The sequence below is a fragment of the Symphodus melops genome (assembly GCF_947650265.1).
Source record: "Symphodus melops genome assembly, chromosome: 11".
Classification (NCBI taxonomy): Eukaryota; Metazoa; Chordata; class Actinopteri; order Labriformes; family Labridae; genus Symphodus; species Symphodus melops.
This window is the reverse complement of record NC_136701.1, coordinates 21,481,645-21,505,067: the sequence shown is the minus strand read 5'-3', so window position 1 is coordinate 21,505,067 and position 23,423 is coordinate 21,481,645. Positions and strand designations below refer to the sequence as shown.

Sequence of the window (23,423 nt, the reverse complement as noted above, 5' to 3'; positions counted from 1 at the left end):
ATAGTCATCACAGCCAACGGACACTCAGGTTTTTCCTCCCAGGGTGGAATTTTTAGCCTGGCAGTTGGTGTTGGACACGTCGTCAAGGCCCGGGTAATTGGTTCAGCCTGTCCTGGGATCAGTTCAAACTCGCTGCGTCATGCTGCTTTTCCCAGTAATAAAACAATCAAAGCAGACAGAAATATCTGCATGCTCTTTTCCTGTGGAAAGGTTACGGATGATATCAGCTGCTCTGTAATGTGCAGCTCTGAGGACAATAAATAACATCTCCTGGACTGATGGATCCTCAAGACAGGGTATCAGATAGTTTACCTTCCCATACCATGCTTTACAAGTGATATTCAAGTTCTTAATTTCCAAATAGAAGTAATCACCTGTCTTTTCTTGGTATTATGTTGACAAGTTAAATACCTGTTAGAACAATGCGTGCACTGAAAATGATCTAGACTACTCTTATTAAAATCACATGGACATCAACACGACATATCTCCAAGATTAAGACATGAAACTAATGACCCCTGGTGGTGAAATCAGTAAAGTGTGCCATGCTCATCTAAATCAGGATTAATTCAAATATAATTTAAAAATATATATATTTGTTCCCTGGGGCAAATCAAAGGCACACAGAGCAGTACATCAATGACAGCGCAGCTATATTAAAAATGTAACCAAGGATAAAGTGGCAACAAAAGGATGATGTGGTTGACTAAATTAGCTATATTATTAGCTATCAGTTCTGCTTTAACTGTTTTTACAATGGACTTTAAACACAGTGGGGAAAACATTTTGCAACCAGCATTTGTCTCCTGCTTTAAACAAGAGACCTTTTCAGTAATCCTGATGCATCTCTGCACTGAGTCAAAGATGTCAGAGGCCAATCTTTCAGAGAACATCTGTATTTTTAGCAGGGAAACGCTTTTAGATTATTTTCAGACCAAACAAGACACTTGTGGTAGTAACATGAATAACATCAAAAGCACCACGTGCATCATCACAACAAGGAAACACCTGGAGCTCCACACATACAACCGTTACTGTCTTTCTAACCACATGGATGCACAAACACTAACTTCTGTTTTACCTCTACACATCTGTTTTTACTCGACCTAGATGGAGGACAAAGTGAAATGTAACTTTGCTATCCTACCTTCAATGAGACAGTTCAGCTGAATCACGTCAGGGAGTTTTTAATGCTACTGGTTAATGAGTACTTCTGATGTTGGTGTGTTAAACTTATTTCTACACTGCCCCCCCCCCCATTCTGAGAATAGTGCATTAGTGTGTATGGCATGCCTATGTGTCCATTAAACAGTGTAAACCGAATTTCATCTTGCAGGATTAAGTATAAATTAAACCTTAAAGTGGTAGATTTTACAGTTCTAGTTTACGTTTTCTGAAATGCAGACTTTATTCAAGTGAAAACATGGGTCCCTGCAACACAGTTAGAAGCTAAAAAGCCAGCAGGGGGACAACTTCACCTTCATGCTTCACTCGAGGCCCAACATTAACTTCTGCAGCAGCGTGTTAGTCATACAGGGACCATTAAACACACTTCTCCAACTTTCATTTTTCCACAGAAACTACGAAGTGCACATTTGAGAATAGAGCAATAGCAGCCTGGTCTGTGTGGCCATGTTTCGTTTCCCCAAGCTAAACACAACCTGCAATAAAACAATAGCCCATTTTAACTAACCATTCCTCATTAAGCTCTGCAAAACAATAGCATTCTACTAATAGCATAATAGCTACTAATCAGTAGCATTCTGTAGCCTGGGCAACCAAGTAAAAGTAGGACAACATTTACAAAAAAAGCGGGTTTATTAAGTTATGTGCTGCAAAAATTAAAAACAAAGCGTCAATGAACAAGGAGTCGCTCTTTCCATGAGGTGGGTGGCCCTTAAAAGGGCCTTTTTGGGGAGTACAAGTTATTAGCCATCGAGCTAATACTCCTGAGACTGAGAGGAGGCCTTCTTTCCCGCTTTGCCCGAGCTGGGTGCAGACTGGCCGGTCTTCTTTGGCAGCAGGACGGCCTGGATGTTGGGCAGGACGCCTCCCTGGGCGATGGTCACCCCGCCGAGCAGCTTGTTGAGCTCCTCGTCGTTTCGTACAGCCAGCTGCAGGTGACGGGGGATGATACGGGTCTTCTTGTTGTCTCTGGCGGCGTTACCGGCCAGCTCCAGGATCTCAGCCGTGAGGTACTCGAGCACGGCCGCCAGGTACACGGGGGCTCCGGCGCCGACTCTCTCAGCATAGTTGCCCTTGCGGAGGAGACGATGGACACGGCCCACGGGGAATTGAAGCCCGGCACGGGAGCTGCGGGTCTTGGCCTTGGCGCGGGCTTTTACTGCAGTTTTGCCTCTTCCAGACATGGTTGATAATTTGGTTTATCTTTCCCAAACTAAGCAGTGCGTTACGATAATCGAAAGCGATGTGGAAGCTGTAGTGCCACGACCTGGATATAAACTACTGTCTTTGTCCCGCCCCTAAGACGTGATTGGCTTGTGAGGCGAATAAAGCCAATTATGATTGGCTCTCAGAGGTCAAAGCTCAAAGACAGGAAATGACTTATAGGGCGTCTCTCCACGCGTCGAACCAATCACGATGGGCCTTTATCAAGAAAAAAAGATGATTGGCTGTAGTTTTTCCTCCTTTGCAGTGAATGGGTCGTATTGGAGAGAGGCGGATAAAAAACACCAATCTTGAGGTTTCCCTCCAGCAACTCGTTTTTGGCGCTTTTTTCAATTTTGCAGGATGAGAAAAGCAAAAGGTGCCTAAACTGAATACGAATAGGGCATTCAAGTTTGTTGCTATGCAGAAATATCTAAAACAAGAGAAAGGAGTTGGTTGGTATGCATGTATTTATTGTCATCATCTTTATATTTAGCATCTCTTGAGCTGAACAAAGCAGCATGTGAAAATAAAATCCTCAAAGAGACACACCTCAGTATAAATAAAAAAAAGCAGATGCATCAAAGGTAAATTGCATTGCTGTTTAAAACGCAAAACCTCAGGGTAAAGTGTGTGTGCCACTCCTTAATGAAATATCCAAAGTAGCCCATATTCTGGTTTCAAAGAAGTGATGCTCCAAAAATAATTTATTTTTTAATAAATTACACATTTCAAATATAACAACAGAAATCACACATTAATTAAATTTATCAGCCGTTATCTGCTTCCCCATTCTGGCAATAGACAGTACCGGTATATAGATTGGGCCTTCAGACAATTACTAAGTTTGCTGCAAAGCACATGGTACTTGGGATTGCAGTGGCTCAACCTCTGTGATCACCTAAAAAGAATTCCCTTTATTCATGAGAAAACACATTATAATTTAGTCAGAATATTTTTTTTCTTCTTCTGATGTCCAACAAATAAAAATGCAGTTTCTATATTTTCTCTGTTTCACACAAATGCCCCAAACCCTATGTACATTTTTACATCCTGGTTCTGTGTGCCTTTAAAGGGCACAGCGGGTTTCCTCTGAAATCAAGTCGATAGCTTCGGTTTCATTTCTAGCCCTGAGTGTGTACTCGTTTTATAACTCCTACCATCACCTCTTGACAAACTGCGACAGTCCTGTTACTCATATTTCCCTTTCAGAAAATCTCTTAATGCTTTCTCAATGTTGCTTCCCCCCCCCAATCTTAACAGACGAACCTTTCCAGTATTATCAATCATGTAAGACTTGCATGTATTTAAGAAGAAATACAACATGATGATGCTCCTATATGTACTTACTGGATAAGTTTTGCATGATTGAGTTAAAGATTATTAGTGAAGCATTTCCTGCAAATGAAAGCTTGCAACCCTGTGAGGCATTACCCCCAATAAATATGCAAGTTAATGAATGTTATTGCAATAAGAAAACTCCAAATGAGCGTGACGATAGTCTTAATGAATTGTTGTGATGCACTTGGCTCAAATGGAGCCAACAGAAGCCACATGTAAAGTAGTAAATCATTCTTCTTTTTAGCCAGAAGAAAAATCAAAATTAAAAAAAACAAAAAACAGCTGGTCAGGTAAGTATCCTGGTAGTTGAAGTTTTAAAAGTAAACTAAAATGTGTTATGATGTACAGACAGTACTTTCATAAAAGAAAAAGTACAGTAAATATATTGTTTTTTAGCGTCTTATATAAGATACAATATTGACAAATATTCTAAAAGCGATGTTGAAGCAGAAAGTAACAGCATGAGTGTGACTGTTTTTTTTAGCTTTAAATTACATTTGCATGGAAAAACACAACAATGTCTTTATTTTACAGTGTAATGCAACTATAAGCCCCATTTCGACTGGAGGCATTATAACCCAGATCTCTGGACTTTTTAAAGAACTAAGTGCGTTTCGACCGAATCTACCAGGGTACAAATGTAGTTCTGGGGTAGAGGATCAACCCCTAAAGAAGATCCTGCTGGGAGTTATCTACTTTCTAAAGGTCCAGGGACTTTTGACAATAGTTTCTGGAGAGTTTGGTGAAATAAGGTACATCAATTTCCAGTTCAATTCTTCTTCTTTCCACACAGTTAACACAGCACTCGTCTCCCTTTTACTGTTAATCAAATAAGTAATTTTCAAAGAAAAACAGCCTGATTTGCATAAACTTCCTTGGACTTCAGGCACCGGTGGAAACGCTGACAACTATCTACGGGCAACATGAACCTTTTAGTTCCTTTAGGAGAAGTCCCTGAACCTTTAAGTTCTGGAGACCTTTGGTCGAAAAGGGGCTTAGGATTACTTTTTTGGGAAGGTAACATAAAAAGCACTTTTTCATGAGATCCATAGAATAATAAATTACTTTTATAAAACCCAAGAATTTTACAGTGTGGTTTCAAAAAATTAAAAAAACAAAAAAACAACCTTAAGAGTCCAAAGTGCAACCAGCAGCATCTTACTAGCCTTTTATGTCATTACATAATATCAGGACATGTTTTGGTATTCAAACCCCTGTTGTAATTCTTCTTCCAACTGTGCATGAGTTATTTCCATGCAACGACAGGATTTACCTCCCACTGACCCTGCGGAAGATCTCTTCTCAAATTAAACAGAATGAGTTACTTGATTTTTCATGATGTCTGCCCTGAAGCTTCATCTCGTTCTCTCCAGAGGAAAGTCCTCCCAGAGGTATCCTCATTTCAAGGTGTATAACCCACCTGGGGTGTCACCCTGTCAAAGACTGGATTCTTGCCTTACAGTCAAGATGAGAAAATGTCCTAACTGGCTTATCAGTTATCCACAGAGCTTGCTCCTCCGTTGGTCGTAGTGGTTTTGCCTTTTGTTTTTCCTGATGAGCGGAAAGAGAAGCGCTTGATGAGACGCCTGGAAAAGCTGCCAGACTTCTTACGGCTGCTGGTTGCTGCAGCAGCAAAGTTATTGCCCATGTTGGAGATGTCTTCATGTGATTGGCTGAGGCAGGACTCCTTTTCTCGATGTCTTCTGCGAAATAACAGCTTCGACCCACTCTGCAGAAAGCTCACTGCAGCAAACAGACAGAACACATCAATGTGTCAAAATGTAAGTCTACAAATGCACTTTTCAGACTTTGCTAAAAACCCTTAGCCAATCAATCGACTGCTAGTTACTGTATACAGTATGAAACAGAAAAAGGCTCATCAAACTGATTTTCAAGACAGTTCAGCATGGATCCCCTCACACATCCATTTGGTCTGTTGGGTTTGTGCTGCAAAAAGGCCACCAGAGGGCAGCAGCAACATCACTTCAGAGTCACTTATATCTGATAGCCTGTGAATTAATCTCTGATGAAATTATAAAAGGCAATAAAATAAGTTGTATGATGGATTTTATAACTTCACTGAGATGTTTCAACTAATGACAAAAAGTGCAAAAGTAACAAAAGAAATTTTCAAAGAATAAAGGGTACAAATCTATTCATAGATTTCAATTATCCAAAATCAGGGGTGCCTATGAGCAAGTCTACATACATACATACATACATACATACATACATACATTCATACATAAATCTGTTTTAATGTTAATGTTACTATTAGTATTGTTATAACTGAAATATTTCATTAACACTTTCATAACAACACATGCCATTAGATAAAACCTTGAATCTGTGGACCAATCACAAACAAGGACACCTGAGTTACCTTTATGGTCCTTTAAGCTGCGTGTTTCCAAGGCACCAGTGGAACCAGTATCTGACTCCACATCGTCCACAGACGGCCGCTCTGACACATCGGAGGGTGTGGTTTCTTCTGGATCTTGGTAATGCCCAGCACCATAATGGTTGCCATGCATGGCTGCATCCATGGCCGCAGCATAGCCGCTGGATAGCGCACAGTCATCTTCAGAGAGCGGAACCTAATGAGCAATAGACATAATGAATGAAACGATGCCCTTTAAAAAATATATATATATTTTGCAGATTTTGCATCATGCTCTCAGTGCAGCCTTTTGCACTGAATACATTGCCGAAGGCTTTCAGGACGGAATCAGGTCAGAGAACTCTCATCCTGCCGTAATGTGGCCCTATGTGGGGTTGGGCATGTGGACTAAATTTAGCTTAAAGTCATTTCACCTTCTTGTCATTGTATTCTGGGATTCCTTTAAGTGTAGGGTGTATTTACCTGTTATTATAGTAGCAGTAAAAATAGTAAAAAAAAAAAAACCTGCAAGTGGTTGACCTCCCACTGAAGAGCTCCACAATGTTGAAAGACAATTTAAAATGTAGCTCTTATTTAAATATACTATTTAAAAAAAGAACATTTACATCAATTTTGATGTGTCAGTGTAAGCCTTGGCACTGAAACAAGGATTTAATCCTCTCACCTTGGACACGCCCGAGATGATCAGTGTGCTCCTTTTGGTTGGGGTCTTCCGAGCTGCTTTGGATGCCGACTCCGTCAGCTGCCGAATAGCCGTCTCTGCAACGGGATCCAGGCCATTAGACAGGCGGCTGCTCTCTGAGCAACGACACACAAATATGTAAATCAGCACTATACTAGTTCACCGTGAAACACTGTTCAAAATGAAAACTTAGATTTGGATTGTAGTGCACTTTAATTTGAAAATGTTATCAAACTTCTAAGAGTTACTATATGTTATTTTCATATATTAAATTCTTATTTTCAACACTGTTTATTTTCTGAGACTAAATATTGTCCTAGTTCTTGTTTTCAAGAAGGCAGGTTGCAGCAGTAAAGCACTACTCAGGATTTTGAGCAGGAGTTCCTGCACAGAGAGGACATGATGCTTGCTGAAAGGTGCATTTCTCTCCTCTCATGTTACACAGCGGCCTGCTGCTTACCCTACTTTACATCTGTTATGTAAAACAACGTCTGGCCTTCCAGCCTGAACTCACTGCTGGGGTTGGGGCTGCCTTTGGCATCTGACAGGATGGTGGGCTTCTTCTCCGTCACCTCCACTTTGGATGGCGTACGCAGAGGAGACTCACCTGAAATGCACCCCAGCGTTTTTTTAAAGTCACTTTCAATACAATCACAACACTCTTTTGTTGTGCACATTGTTTGTAACAAGGTTAGAAGACGTTAAAAAAGAGCCACGCTGCATGTGAACAGCCATTAAGTCATAATGGAGTTTTTTAATGCAGTATTGTATTATTTGTCAGATTAACCTGGGCTGCGTTCCAGTTTGAGTCGAGACTGAACGGTGGTCACAGTGGTGACGATGGTTCCATCTGGCATGATGGTTCGGTCCACATCCACTTTCTTAGTGGGGGTGACAGAGGAACGGAGGGGCAAAGCATGGTTGGTGCTGCGAGGCTCCTCTGTTTCAACGTACAGCAGCTGGAGGAGTTAAAAAAAAAACAACGACAATTGATGTGAATATGTATGGCTTTGGACTTTTCATTGAGCGAATAAACGCCTTCAGGGAAAGACTTTCAACTTCATTGAAACCCAGGAGCTTTATTTAAACTGACATGTTCACCTGCAGGGATGATTTCAGTTTGATGACCAGTGTGGGTATAACAAGCTACAGGAGATGTAAAGGACAACAGGTGGTGTTAATGTAAATATTGGCCAGAAGGCATAAAGCAGATGCTGCTGTGTTGCTGTCTTTGAAAAATATGTAAATCACAAGAAGGGGAAAAAAAGGCAACAAGTCTGCAGAGACAGCTGTCAGCGGCATGACAATGGGCTGCTGTTATACAACACTGCCTCTGCCTTTGTAGTGAATCTTTGTTTCAGTTAGATAATAAACTGTGATGATGTAACGCCACACTTCAAAGCATGAGAACAGCTTTGAAAGTGTTTTTCCATTATTTTACAGGAGTGCGCTGCGTCTCTTCACTCACCTCTGCTGTGACTGTAGCGTGTGGAGCCAAGCCGTGGCCGGGGCTGATTGACAGTGTGTGCTGACCGGTGGGAACTTTGTGGCAGAGGTCAAAGACGACGGAGGCGTAGCCGGGCAGAAATTCTAATGAAGATTAGAAAAATCCAAAAGCATTAAAACGTTCTCTTTAGCACTTTCACATTTTATACGTTACAAAAACGCAACGAAAGACCGTCACAGCCTGCCAACAGCACATTAAAGGCATCAATGATTCTGCTTAAGAAGTCTAAACATTCGCGCTGATCAGGCTTTTGAACTGCAGCCAGTAGTAAATTGCTAAGCAGCAGTGCCTTACGTTCTTTTTTTCCATTTCGTTCCAGAAGTCTGACCCTCAACTCTTTGGTGTCCAGCCCGAGCTCCCTGCAACACACGGGAAAAAAACACATGTCAGATTTAACGGGAAACCAGAATTTACAAATAAAGGAATATTGCAACTTTTTTTCTGAGGTAGATTTCTCCTTTCACATTTCTGGAAATCTTTAGTTGTACTTAACAGCATGAAAATTATTGACTGTGTTGGTTTAATCCCTTCTCTTGAAATGTCATTGGAACATGTCTTACAAACTGCAGGTCGCTGAACCTTTAGAGATGATGTTAAAAAAAAAAAACCTGCTTTAGAACAGACTCTCTCCGAATCAGCAGTTCACTATATGAGCTTACCTTCTCTACTTTGATGTGACACAACAGATATTCATCAGCTTTTGACACTCCTGAAGGCCATTTTTTTTTTCTGACAGGCCTATATTTGTTAACTGGACTGATGTCGGCCAATTACGTTGTTCTACCAGTGCATCTCTATGAGTTCGAATTTTTCACCTCAACATGAGAAACTGATAAAGAGAAAATATGTCAGAGCCTTTTTTTGGCAGGAAGAGCACAAAAGCTTGACGCCTTCTCACATAGAAATCTCCTCGCTCCATTCCAGCGGGGTGTTTGGGTTGCTGGGCACAGACAGGAAGCTTGTTGACCTCTCTGTGGAGGGTTGGTCCAGGTTCAGGACACAGCACAGCTCCCCTGATCTCAAGAAATGACCTGCACGCACACAGAGACACAGTGAGACCTCTACAATCAGCAGGAAGCCGAACGGATATGATCTGACGCTGAGGGAAAACGTCTGACCTTTACTTAAGGTCGCCCCGAGCTGCCGGAGCAGCAGTCGTCTCACTAAGACGCTCTGGGGTGCAGAGTTTAATCCCACAGACAGATGGTCCATGGGGGCCTAGGAGCATGGAGAAAGAAGGGTACCACAGCAAATTAGTTCAAGCTCAGGATGATGAATACAGCATTCAGTCAAAGCAAGAACATGATGTCATAAAACATAAACCCTTTTATTTCAACTTAAATATTTCTTACCAAGGAGGACACACAAGTCTTGAGGTTGAGGACCATCGCAGGCTGAGAGCTGAACAGAGTGTCCTCTATCAGTCCCTTAATGGTGTCCAGGTCGGCATCACCTTCAGGGCTCTGAGAAGAAGAACAAGTATTACTAATTGGGGATGTGTTGGAGCAGGAGAGGTTGAAAGGTAAGTACAGACTGGGTCTTTCAATCACTTTTTTGTGTCTCATATCACTGTCATTAAAATAATATCAAAGCAGCACAGATAGGAAAATAACTGTCACGGCTGTTTGCTCAAGAAGCCTTGCACCTCTGGGGAACTGAACACTGAATATTTCATGCTTGCAATTAATGTGAAAAAATAGAAAGTTTTATTTTTTTGACATCACTCTGAGTGGTTATCCCCGAGAGCCGTTTCTTTCTTTCTTTCTTTCTTTCAGAAGACAAACAGCATGTATCTTTCTCCTTAATAGACCTTGTCTCTCTCTCAGACAAAAGCCATTACATGGCTTGTAAGCACACATTTATACAACTATTTTCAGAACGGCATTTCCTCCGTGACTCATGAGGAGCGTTATGAGGCGGAGAGCGACTCGCATGCAAAACATGACGCGTTGACTGGGATTGATGAAGCATTTGAATAATGCGTGTTTTTTGTTTTGAATGTGCACGGCCTCTGCGTGGAAGTCTGATTAATTTTTCAGAGCCGCATGAGGCCGGCATATCATATCAGCGGGATCAGTATCAGACGTTCTCACCTGTCGCTGCACCCTGCAGGGAGTCACACTCAGACTAAACGACGGCTGCTTCGAAAGAGTCCAGGACATCAGCAGACCCTCATCGGCCATCTCCTCCAGAAACACAGCCACCTGATGCAGACAGACAGGGAGAGAAGATGTTAGAAAAAGAGGCAACATTGTCCACGTATTTACAGTTTGCTTTCACTACAGTGCATTTATATCAGTTCAATAACTTTAGAAAAGGCAGGTAGGTGAATATAATGTCGCTTCCTAGTAACTGTGCCTTTAAATGTCTTTAATCTCAGGAGAAAGGTGAGTTTAGGGTCGGAGCAGCACAGGACGGAGCCACACTCTCTCTTTTTTGTATTAAGGACAATCACTATTAACCCCCTTAAACTTTTTACTAAGTGGTCCTGTTGATTATTAGGTGTTGAATACAAACAAGATAATGTTTATTAGTGTTGATCTGTGGCTTCATTGAGAGGGAACTCACAACTAATTATCCAGTTGTTTTTTTTGATGATTCATTTTAAACAAGGCCTCTTCCTCCTAAAGGAAAAGCAGACCGCACGAGCATCTGAAAGATATTTTACACTATAAACTATCAGGGAACATTTCACAGTAAAACTCACAGTTTTTTTAATCAGGTGATAAGACTTTCTTTTAATGCTAGATGGTGGAAAGGGTTAAGTTCAGATTGAGAACCACTTGCAGGATTTAACATCTGCAGGACTATGCTGAGGATGTTCTTTCAATCTGTGGTAGCCAGCGCAATCCTGTTTGTTGTTGGGTGCAACGACAGCAGGATGACGGGAGCAGATGTGAACTGACTGAACAAACTGATCCGCAAGGCCAGAGAAGATGTGGGAGTGAACTCTCAGAGAGGAGGCTGCTGTTCCATCTACGCGTCATACCATACCATGCAATGCAAAGCGATACAAAACCATGCATGGAGGAGGCATGCAAGTCTATGCAATGCAGTGGGATTTAATAAACTGTATTGTGCCGCTGGGGATTTGTCTTAGACTTCCAAGTGTAGCATATATTAAGCTTCCTCCACAGGAGAATCAGTGAAAAATAAAAATGAAACCAACAACAATTCACATGTAAAACGTATAGCATATTTCACACATAAAACACATCATAATCAGTGAAAAAGATGGGAGCATCATGACCAGGATGCATATTTGATGATAAGACCCATCCCCTCTATAAAAGGTACTGGGAAAGCACAGAAGCATATTCAGTTCAAACCTCATCCCCCCATGACGCACCCCAGATCACTACAGGAAGTCAATCCTGCCAGTGGGCAAAAAAGCTTTTTAACTCCACCCCCTGACTGTCAGATGTCGGACCCTGGACTTGTTTCACTGTCAGCTGCTCTAAACTCCTTCATTATTCATTGTTTATTTGCCTCTGTGCAAAACTGGAACTAAACTGGTCAATATTTCTTTCATGAATCCTAACTATGAAGTTCTCTGTGCTTTTTGTACTTCTGTTTATTACATGTTTAATATTTCATATACATCTTCATCTTATGTCCTGTATAAGAGCCACTGCAACAGCCACATTTCCCCCTGATGATGATCTTTGATTCTGATTTCATTCGGCTATTACATAAGTGCACTGCTGAAATAAACAGGAGGATATTGATTGTCATAACCAATAAAACTATAAAAAAAAAAATCCCTCATCACATGACCATGACAGTGTTGACTGCATCACATGTGAAGGGTTTTTTAACACATTTGAATAACAATGCAAATGAACCTCCGTCATTAACATTTGTTTTCGAAGCCTTCCCCTCGAATGTGCAAATTGCAAAAATCCAGGTGGTGAGCTTTTATACCTGTGCCACAGTAGGCGCTATGGTGATCTGATAGGTGTCCATGGAAACGGCAGCATGTGACTGCTGAGTGACGGTCACAGGAAATGTCACCGTGTCCACCCAACATTTACAGTGTAACACCTGTGAAACAAGAAGAAGCGACACTGAAAGAGTGAAGGCGAAATTCCTTTTGTTTCTATCACACATCCTTTGATTAAAATGCGTCTTCATCGGCAGCTTAATTGACACAGAAATTTGGGCCAGGATTGTTCATGTCATGTCTTGCCCTAATTAAAATTTACTGGGTGAGTGGCTAAATATGTCAGCTTCAGATGTTAATTCCTGTATGTGGTAATGAACATGATACATTTAGATTACTCACCATCCTGTGCGCTGATTGGTCAGTGCAGGTCACGCTATCTATGGCAGAGGCAGCCGTTAGCTGGAGACTGCTGTCAAAAGTGATCTGGATGGAGCTCTGGAAGAGACGGGGGAGGAGAACAAATATCCTCAATATTACATAAGAGGGTGAGAAGAGACACTTAGGATAGACATACAATCATTTGTACTGCAGTCTGCAGCCTTTCATGCAGCTGGTTAGCTGGTAGTCACTGTGCTCCTGCATCGTTGGTCAATTCGAAAAAGGAAGCTGCTGCTACTGCTAATATTTCAACTTAAATGAAAATTTTAAGAAGCAATATTTTGAAACCATTTTTTCCCTCCCAATACCAATCCCGATGCCAAGGCATGTGTCATCGCTTTTCAACAAGTTTAAAGAAGTCTCAGAACATGTCTGCAAACTCTTGCCAGAAATCCGCTCTGATCCTGCATTTGATCATCATGACTATAACCTATTTCAGTTTATGTGTCTGTAGCTATAAACACAAACAAGCTGCGTCTGACCACACCATCATGGAAGAGCATGTGTGACACTGGCTTTCTTGCAACATATTGTATGTTGAGGAGGCAGATATATGTCACATGTCAGAATTAATGTTTGTGTTTGTTGGGTTTTTTTTATGGCCGGCTTGAAAAATCTGTCGAAATAAGAAATCTGATGTACAGCAACAGGTTCCCCTCTCACACAACTTTTACTAAAAAAACATGGTGGAATTACTTGAACTACTTGAACTAGTTATTACTTTCTTACTTCCAGTTCTTCCATAGTTCTATGGCTTGATGCATTCCTTTCTTAATATTTGGTAGCTTGACTTTTGGTGAAATAAAGTAATAATTTAAAAAAAAGCTATGAATATTTGTATTTTCTATTTATCACAGTACATGAACATCCTTTTCCCTGCCTTTAAAAAGGTTTATTTACTCCTGGTTAAGTTTTACTAGCCAGAACATTCTCCCAATTTCTGGCCAAACAGGAATATCCTGTGGTGAAGAAAGATTATTCATGCGTCATAATAACACTCTTGTTAATAAACCGTCTCTTGTGACGTGTCATAATGTGTATATAAATAAGCAGTTTCTGCAAAAATGCTTGTATATTCAATAAATGGCAAAGCATCATTGGGTTTTTTTCTCCAGGCTGCTCAGTGGATTTGTGCACTCGGATGAATACTGCCTGAAGGTGCTGGCAAAAAATGTTACAACATATGTTTGACTAGAGACTGCTAGGGAATATAAGCTTCTATTATAGTGTTGAAGTTGTGGATTCTCTGTCTGGATCTGGCTAATAAAAAAAAAGTACACCGAGCCTGTGCCTCACCCATCAGTATCAGGACTGCATCGGTCAATGCTTAGTCATGCTTACAGGCCAGACAGCTTTTACTGTGGGAGTGTTAGACTTGGAAGAGACCCCTAACAAGAGGAATTATTGTCTCAGTTGTAAGACAAGATTCACAAGGAAACGTGACAACACCAGTGGCCTACTCTCACCGTGTGAGCGTGCCAGAAGATCTGCTTCAGACACCGGCTTTAACTGTCTCAGGAGAAACAAGCCAGAGAACACAAATCCCCTATTGTCAGGGCATATGTTCCCCTAGGTCCAAGTCCAATCACTATCACACACAACATCGGAGGAGGGGCAGAGGTGGAAGGATGATATAACAAAGTTTCTGGTGTGTACTGTGTGTGTATGTGTATGTGTGTGTGTTCCAGTCAGAAGGGCAAAAAGCCAAGTGCAATGCTGCAAGCTTACGTAGATTCCCTGGACCAACACTGCAGTCACATGACCACAGAGTACAACCGGCTGTGTTTACCTCGGTTGGCTGGAGCCTCTAAAACTGCTAAGTCACCCAACCGTTCATTACATCCAGAGTGCAGAACAAATATGATGTGATGTATTTCAGATTGTGAAGGCTTTGGAGAAACCCAATAATCACGTGGTTGTGATTGTGCGTGTTCTGTAGATGTTGCTTTAGTGAAAGCTGTGTCATTGCAGTCAACCACCACCCGCATATTTGCTGTGAGGCTAATTTGAGTTGGCAAGAGGATGTGAGAGAATTCTCCTAAATGTCAGAGTGTTTTTGTGAAAGCATATTCTGCAAAAATGGACTGGACATAAAGAGAGCAAAAGACAATTATAACGTAACACCATTGTTTTGCAATTTAGATTTCATTAAAATCTGTATTATTTATATAGACTGTAGACTGGAAAAGGGAGAGGGCATGTGATTCAGGTCTAACTATACATGCCATTTCATTCCGCATTTACTGCACCTATTATTGCAAGTCACATAACCACAAGACCACCAGACGTCCTCCAAATATGACAACATTTATACCGAAAACCCTCCAATCCAGAGGCATTTTTCTGAGAGGAGTCACTTCACATTAACGGCTTAGATTTGTCACTTTCTATGTTAAACCAAACAAATGCATGACATATAGAATAAAGACAACCTCATCATTTTGCAGATCACTTCGGGACACATGGCAGCAGAGGCTCGCCAATATTTGTCAATCAAATTCTTGCATGCTTAAGGGAAGGTTATGTCATCAGATTTTTTTGAAGTCTGGGTTGTTTATGGCTCTTGGTGCTGATATTATTTGCTGTGAACAAACACTCTCTGGGCTGAACTCTAATCCAATAGTTGTATTCTTTGGGGTTGACTCATAGACTGTATACAACATGGACATAGTCTGAATGATGCCAGCCATCGGTGTAGAATTATGAAACTGATGATAGCGGCTGCCATACTGCACATGTTGACTCAAATTAACCTCTGGCTAATCCAGAAGCACACAAAGAATATCTTGTTAGCGGAAACAAGTCCATCCAGCTCCACTAGCTTGTCATGTAGCCAACAAAGTACCAACAATGAACGCAACACAAACAGATCCTATAGTTTAAGGTCAGTAACAGGATTTGGCTGAGTTCAAGTCCATCCTTTTTGCAAACAGCTACAACACTCCTGCCTGTCTGTCAAATCAGCCATATCCTTAATATGGCTAACTATGCAAAGCTCTTAGCCTTAATATAATTATTCCACCTCTTAAACCTTTTCCAGGTAAAGAAATGAGCTAATAAGAACCAAACCTGTTTTCAGATCCAAAAAGTAAATGTTTATGCTGTACAAATAGGTATTTTAATATGGGCTCAAATGGGGTTTTCTTTGCTTTTGCAACTTGCCTCAAGTGGACAATTGAGTGCAATTTTTGCACTTTCACAAGTGCCTTATTTTTTTTTACCACTTATGGTCACCACTTTTAAATTAAGATTTTAAATTGAAAGATTTAATTTTTTCAAATTAAGTTGACCATGGTGCTAGCTTGAAAATTTTTAAAGTTTATGGATGCATGTGTTCATTTATCAGGGGTGCATAGAGTACACGGGCACTTTCTTATAGATCAGTCTGAATGTCTTCAAAGTGAAACTGTGCGAGCCCAACCATATTTTCTTAATCTGCGCCGTCAGTCCAATATCTAATTCATAAAGGCCCGAGAGAATCTAAATGTTCAGCTGTTCATTGGCTTTCTTTTCCTTCAAAGAGACGGTTACTCAGACATTTTGCATCTATTGGCCTCTTGATAGCCATCTGGTGCTCCGTGGTGTTGAGTATCCTCCTGGCAGAAGCAACTGAGCTTGTTTTATCATGGAGAGGCCAAAGCTAGCAGCATCACCACACGTTTGTCCTTGTGAACCACCCCTGTTCACATGAGTGTATATTAAAGATATTTCTGGAGAGACGCCGTTCCTGAGGACATCCACAGTGTCACTTCAGGTTCGTCAGCGTCAACCCTTTGGGTCCGGCTGTCTGAAAAGCATGTGGGTCAGCCAGAAATACACTCCCCCTGTGGCTTCTGTTGACCCTCATCTTCCTTTATGCCTTCTGTAATAGCAGCGTGTATTTCAGGTTTTGGCTGTGAAAAGGTACAAACTTCTGTGGTGTAGAAAAAGCCATTTATACATTTTATTTAACCAAACTGATCAAGCATCTAATGTTTACATTTCCAAATAGCTTTAGGGAAAAATGTTAGCCCAAACACAAGCCCACTGTTCTGACAACATGACAAAAGTTATCACTCTTCTGTTTCTTTCCCACTTTGGCTATGTGGTTTATGGGATGTAAATATGTCTTAGCAGTGTTAGCATGCTAAATGCAAAACAATGGCAGTATGCTAAAAGGTGCTAAAGAACTATGCTGCACTTTAGGTATACTTACACTAGCATGTATGTCGTCTAATTCATAACAGTTTAGCATGCAGTTTTAGCCATTTCGCCTTTGCTTTAACTAGTGATGCTAGCTTTTAATATTAGCAGGCCATTGTATGTGACATTATTTGTCAAATACAGTCATTCAAACTATGAAATGGCGCGCAAAAATGTAAGGACTTCTGTTAAGCATTTAGGATCTTTTCATAAACTAATTGATATTAGAATAATTGATAAGTGTGTGTCTCCACTTTAAATGGTGAGTCAAAGGAGCTGTGTGGCCAATAAATAACTACGATTTGTGGGAATAAAGTCAATTTTAGTCATTTGAGTCAAACTCGCTGGAGAAAGTAATCAGTCAGCTGTGACTGAAGCAAATGAGTGCAGAGTGCTTGATGTCCTATGTCGTTAAGAAGAATCTACTTGAGCATAATCACTGGTAGCATTAATCATCTACCAGCAGCTCCCAGCCAGAGAGGGAAGAAGTGAACTGTGTCCTCTAGCTAATCACCATGCTCAGTATAATTGCAGATTGTGAATGGACTCAAAGCTTCCTTCCCTGCAGATGCACACTCGATTGCTCTATTAATCCTCCTCGACAGTACCACCCACTGAACCCTTGGCATGAGGCGTCAGCTGCAAAAGCAGGAAGAGTCTGACAATACGATTATGATCTGCTGGTCTGAAGAGGGCAGTCCTTCAAGCTCAATGCACCAACTAATCCAGCCAGAGACATCTGAGGAGCTCCATATCCAGTCCTGCCAAGGCAAGATAAAATCCAAAGACTCCCACAGTAATACATCAGCAAACACACATTTTCAGCAACAGCAGCTGAGTCATGCAAATCAAAATGCAGGGGTAGTTTTTATGCCCCTGATAAGATTCTTGTTTCTTGAATTTCTTTGTGTGACAGGCTAATGTTTGAGTGGAGCCAACGTGTGCAAACCACATTTAACTGCTTGTGTTAATTTAAATGAACCTCTGGAGGTATACACTTAATATGCTTATGACAGGTGCAGCTTGTTACTGGTGACTCCATGGAAATTACCATCCTGTAATTAAGTGCATGCGTGTACATTGTGTGTTCATACATAAAGTGGATGTCATTGCATGCCACATTTAAGAAACTCAGACAAAGCCTGGAGCCAAAGACTATAGACTAGGTATATCTTTAGACTGTAAAAACCCCAGCTGCATCAAGACTCTGCTTTTCCCCCTAAGGTTGCAAATGTCTCATCAAATCTGTATCTTAAGCCAATTAATGTCTCTTCAACACTTTCAGAACCACTCACTTTATAATTATCATGTGGCATTTATGTTTTTGACATAAAAATAAAAAAAATCTCCACACTAGGTTTCTTAAATGAAGACAGAGATACTTTCTCTCTTGTAGCATTTGTTGCTGCTCTCCATGTTTATGTAACATCCCCCAATGTTGCTGTCATGAAATCGGCCCCATGATGCCTTTTTTTAAGCTTGTCCTTTTTTGTTATTTTCATTTTTTTTCTCTCTGAATACTGGATTTCAGGGGCCACGGCTCCCCTCAGAATAAGTTCAACTCCAAGGACATAAAACTCAAAATTAGTGTAACTCTGTAAGTTAGCCGTGTTTGCACAGCCCCTTTTGATGGTTGGACTGGTCCAGGAGGATGGTGAGGATCGGGTATCAATGAAAACAGCCCAAAACTAAACTAGGCTACTAACACTTATGAAATCTTAATTATTAAGTCAATAAAAATACTTCATCATTGTCCCCTGGTTGCCTGGCAACTTCACATTGACAACATGACACCTGGAAGTCAATGCTACCTTTTACAACAACGTACGTTGTGTCCCAAATCAATTACCTTCCCCCAATACAGTCGGCCTAAAGGGAGTTAGATGTTGTCAGTTATAAGGTGCAATCTTTCAGCACAATTAAAAACATTTCAGACACTACTCTCTCATTCGCAGAGCCCTGACAGTGATGTCATTACTGTCGCACTAAAACATGCAGCTTACCTCCGGCCAAGGCTCAATAATAACATGATGAATTTCAGTGATAACTTGTGCTATACTGAGTGTGTTTTCTGATTCAAAATATTAAATAAATTTCACAGAAAATTAATCTGAGAGAAGTAGGAGAACAATTTCAATTGTTTTTTGGACGAGCCAAAAACTTAATGTCAAAGACATTTAATTTACTGCAACAGGAGACGGGGGGGAAAAAACTGTAACTCATTCAACTTGTCTTTGTTTGGATGAATTTCAACATAATTATTTTAAGACCTCCCACAGCATCAATCTTTAATGCCACACAAGTACTTAGGTTAATGCTATAAAGGATTTTCTGCTAATCCCCACAGGATGACACTGAAGCCGTATCTTCATCACGCTGTTGTTCCTCCAGGGGAGCTCACGTTTGCTCTGATGCTGAAACATAATCATCAGATGCACGTTAGATGAGACTGTATAGGACGGTAGTTTGGACATTTGCTCAACTTGCTGTTTTGAAATTGGCCACGACCCCATGAGGTGACAAAAGAATGTGAAGTGACTTGCTGACGGTCACACTTCATATTTGCCACAAAGGTTTAAAGGTGAAAAGTACAGCTCTGAGTCTCAGCAGTAAAGACAGAGTTAGTTTACTTTTCTAATTTTATAAATGAACATTTATAGAGTCAACAATACTCTGACCTTTGATGCATCTGTGAAGACAAGGATGAAGTCTTTACGTCGGTGCTCATATGTTGTCCTGTTTCTATTTAGCGACACGTTTAGCGTGATATGTTAAATCAGTTTTAAGTTCAGAGCTTTATTAACAATCACACAAGTGATTTGCATATGCCCCAGACACACACAGAAGAGCAGATTGCTCTGCAGGCATAAACAATGACTCGGGGATTTTTCATTGTGATGAATGTGCTCAGAAAGCTTTGGCTCACGCGCTCACTTCACAAACTAAACACCACATCGGACATATTGGACACATGCAGCTTGTCTCTGTCTCCTCAAACACCGACGTGTTTACAAAGTCTGGAGAATTATATTAGAATAAACCAAATAGAGCCTATAACTGTGGGTTAAAAGCCCTGTATCTGGTGATTCTGTGAAGCACTTCATAAGTCTAGTCATCATCAATCAAACACGCAGAGAACCGTGAAGGTATGAGGGTCTTACAAATCAAAAACACAAAAATCACACACACCTTTGAAAGTAATCTAATTTCTAAAGCAATAATCTGTAGTCATCAAATGTGTGAATTCAGCTAAGAGCCTTGTAATGTAATTTATTGTTACATTAATATTTATATCCCACCTACAAGAAGTTCATAATGTTCATATAGGGAGGCAGGGTTAAGTTCAGGGAAGGTTCACTCCAAGGTTTTGGAGTTTCTTGGTAACCGAGAGCAACGAAGGTCACTAATTGGGTCATTTTAAGGTGGCACGCTCTCATTTACTATCAGTCAAAGAGAGTCAGTAGCCCCCGGTTTATTGATCTCTTACAACAAAAAATATTCAGCACTTTGATGAAAACAGACATGAGCTGAGCGGGCTCGATGCTGCATACCAACACATCATGTGCTATGCAGAGAAAATTCCCAAAGAACACCTAGAGAGCATGAGGGATTCACGCAAGGAGGCATGAACGCGAAGAAATCACGGTCTTCAAAGAAGCTCTTTCAGCTCCTCTTCATGCAAGTGACCTCCAACTCCAGCAGAGTGCACACTGTCAATCAATTACTCAAAGTTAGTGTATATGACAACACAATCATTTGTGTTTATGTCATCTTAACTGATGTTAACTTTCAAAACTTACAAAAGTGATTCACCTGAAATTAACAACACGGATATAACTTTATGTTACCAGCAGGGTTTTATTGCCGTTCTTCTGTATTTTTATATTGATCAGGTTTTTACTGATGGACTTTTATTTCCGTCTTGTTTTATGATCTTATTTTGCTTTCCTCAGGATGAACTTTAAAGCACTGACTCAGTCATGTCTTGGGCTATTTATTACTCACTTCACTGTAAACCGCTTCCGCCTAAAGGTACCTAACTTATCGAGATCACTTCAGTGAAAAAGTGGAAGTATCTCATTCAGTAATTATTAAAACTGTGTTTTCCACTGTTATGAATTCAATCAGCTAAAACCCGAAACACGCTGGTTAATGTTTACTTTTAGAGCATGTTGTAGCTTCACTTTCATTTTAATGAGCCGAGGTGAGCTGACCCTGAATGAATCAAGAATCTTATGTGTTGTGCACGTTCACCCTATGGGTCAATCTGACCCCTTTAAACTCCCCTACAACTCATCTCGCATTCAGCATCCACACACAGTTTGTGGGCGGGTGGGTGGATTGGGGGTGGAAGAAGAGGATCTGTCTCCTCTTTCAGCGCTCAGAGGAAACATCTGACTGTGTGGCAGGCTTTGATTCACATGGATCAAAGGAGCTACTTTAAAGGGGGAAGACCTTTAGCAACTTATGATAAGCCTCTAACACGTGCTGGACTGCCAAATGCCTGCAGTTGTGAGTAACGCTGAACCCAATAGTAGAGTGTGAAGCTGAGGTGTTGATGCACACAGAAAGCTGTCTTCCTCCACAGCACAGCAAACAAGAGTGCAGATAATCATTTAGGGGGAAAAAAGCCTTTCTTCTCAGTAATAGTTTTCTTGCTTTAGGTTATATGCAGCAGAAAATGTAAGACAACAGTTTCCCTGTCTGATCCTGCCTCTTCCTACTGATCGCACACATCCATTTCCCCCCACAGTCAGGGGTATCAGACTATTTTTAAGAGGCGTGGGTGTTCACACTGTGGCTACGCTGCCTGCCTTTGCCTCTCCACTCTTATGTGCATTGATTCAGAGCTGTTACGCAAGCCTCTGCTCCCCATCCTCTTATACCGATTAGACACTCCAACTCCCACACCTCCACCTTTCTGCCTACACACACACTTCCAGCCTGCATGGGTACACTGGCAGTATCAACCCTTGCTTAACTATTTATGCTCCTTGCTTAGTGGAGTAACCTTAGGCGTGTTTCTCTACACGCTGGCATCATGTTTATAAATTTGTGCAACACCATCTACTTCCTCATGCTTTAAAGATCTCAAATTCTTTAACTCACCCCGTGCCTGCAGGCCTGCTCATTCAGAGCTTTCACCCAGCTCCTCTGGAATTGCTCCCTGAAGGACTTAAAGGAAAACAGAGAGGTCAACAAGCCTTTGACCCCAGCCTCAGATGTGGGACCTCCACCCTGGCCTGAGCGGAGCTTCAGCAGGAAGTCCCAAACACCTCCAGTCTGGCCCTGGGGGGGCTTTTTCTTCCAGGATGAATCTCTCTGTCCGTCCTGCTTGGCTGCTCTCTTGGCTCTCCACAGCCGCAGCACGGTCACCAAATACTGGAGCAACCATCCCAACACAATGAGCAAGGAGGCAAGGAAGAGACCCACCAGACACAGCCAGCCCAACTCCTGGAGCTCCATCAGCGTCTCCTGAGGCCTCTCATATCACCAGGTCCGGATGGAAATATCAGGACTGTCAGTCAGCTTCCTTTAGCCTGTGAGTGACAGCAGTCAGTGAGTCATCTTGATTCAATAGATGTGCAAGTTATAACTAAGGTGAAAGGACACGCTGAGATGGATAATGCACAGTGATCATTTTCTTGTTCTGAAACGCATAAAACAGCACTCCCTGCTGCATTCAAAGCAGAGATCACACGCTTTTTTTTCTCAAACGCGTTCACACTACGTGGACTTTCTGGGCATGCATTTTAAAGAGAAGCAGCATGCTCGAGAAAAAATGAGCAAAAATTAAATTGTAGATGAACCGGGCTGCATGACGTACCGTTTAACTCAAACAGTCCGAGGTGTAAGCTGCAGGTCATCGAAAGCGAGACATCGGTAAGGTGAAGCTGGCTCCGTGTCGTTGTGCAGCGCTGCCAACAGCAGACGTGTGTGTCCCATCTCAGGTTCATCGGCGGCGTGTCGAGTGATGCGTGTGTGAGTGTGTGCTGTCATCTGTCCACCCCAAAACAAACCTTCTCTCCGTCACAGCGCCTCTCACTCCGATGGATTTAAATCTGCGCTCCTACCTATCCAAACAACCATGCTCCAGCCTCTCCACGAAGATAATGACGAGGGCCTGCAGAGGCCTGCAGGTGGCGTTGCAGGCAGGGAGATGAACACAAGAGCACAAAAGAGGGGGACCTTCAGAATAAGAGCTGGAATTAAATGTTTTTTGTTTGTTTTATGTTTTGTTTTGTTTTGTTTTCAAATCAAACTTTCTCATTTTTCAGCGATTACGCAACATGCAGGGTTCACTTGTCTTTTTAAATTTTGGTTGTATGATTTTATTCATTTTTTGGGGAGAACTTATTTACTTAAATACAATATTCAATTGTTACCTTAATATTTATTACTTCCATATTGATAGTATATAGTTATTAGAAAATCGCATGTCTGCTTCTGGTAGTGGCACACTTAAAATCTATAATAATAAAATAATATTATAAAGCTGTTTTAAAGGCTGATTATTTCTTTACAGATTACAATGACCACTATGAGACTTAAAAATCGTATTGTATCGTACATGATATTTTGTGAAAGGTAACAAATA

General features: G+C 41.2%; 2 protein-coding genes across 3 annotated transcripts; both read right to left on the bottom strand.

Moving 5' to 3' along the window:
- Positions 1-1,803: 1,803 nt before the first annotated feature.
- Positions 1,804-2,495, bottom strand: h2ax (H2A.X variant histone). Its single transcript, XM_079355895.1, has one exon. It carries the CDS (start codon positions 2,367-2,369, stop codon positions 1,941-1,943), a length of 429 nt encoding a protein of 142 aa, XP_079212021.1. The 5' UTR covers positions 2,370-2,495; the 3' UTR covers positions 1,804-1,940.
- Positions 2,496-2,840: 345 nt separating this feature from the next.
- Positions 2,841-23,005, bottom strand: c2cd2l (c2cd2 like). 2 transcript variants are annotated; one of them, XM_079355892.1, is made up of 15 exons: positions 22,653-23,005; positions 21,935-22,365; positions 12,605-12,700; positions 12,244-12,363; positions 10,413-10,523; positions 9,672-9,782; positions 9,438-9,537; positions 9,218-9,350; positions 8,614-8,678; positions 8,281-8,402; positions 7,600-7,771; positions 7,327-7,419; positions 6,795-6,928; positions 6,113-6,326; positions 2,841-5,472 (listed from the first exon to the last, which is right to left on the bottom strand). In XM_079355892.1, exons 2-15 carry the CDS (start codon positions 22,289-22,291, stop codon positions 5,222-5,224), a joined length of 2,079 nt encoding a protein of 692 aa, XP_079212018.1. In that variant the 5' UTR covers positions 22,292-22,365; positions 22,653-23,005; the 3' UTR covers positions 2,841-5,221. The 2 variants fall into 2 exon arrangements, with proteins under 2 accessions (XP_079212018.1, XP_079212019.1); XM_079355893.1 differs by having other exon boundaries at positions 6,795-6,889.
- Between the last annotated feature and the right edge of the window lie 418 nt (positions 23,006-23,423).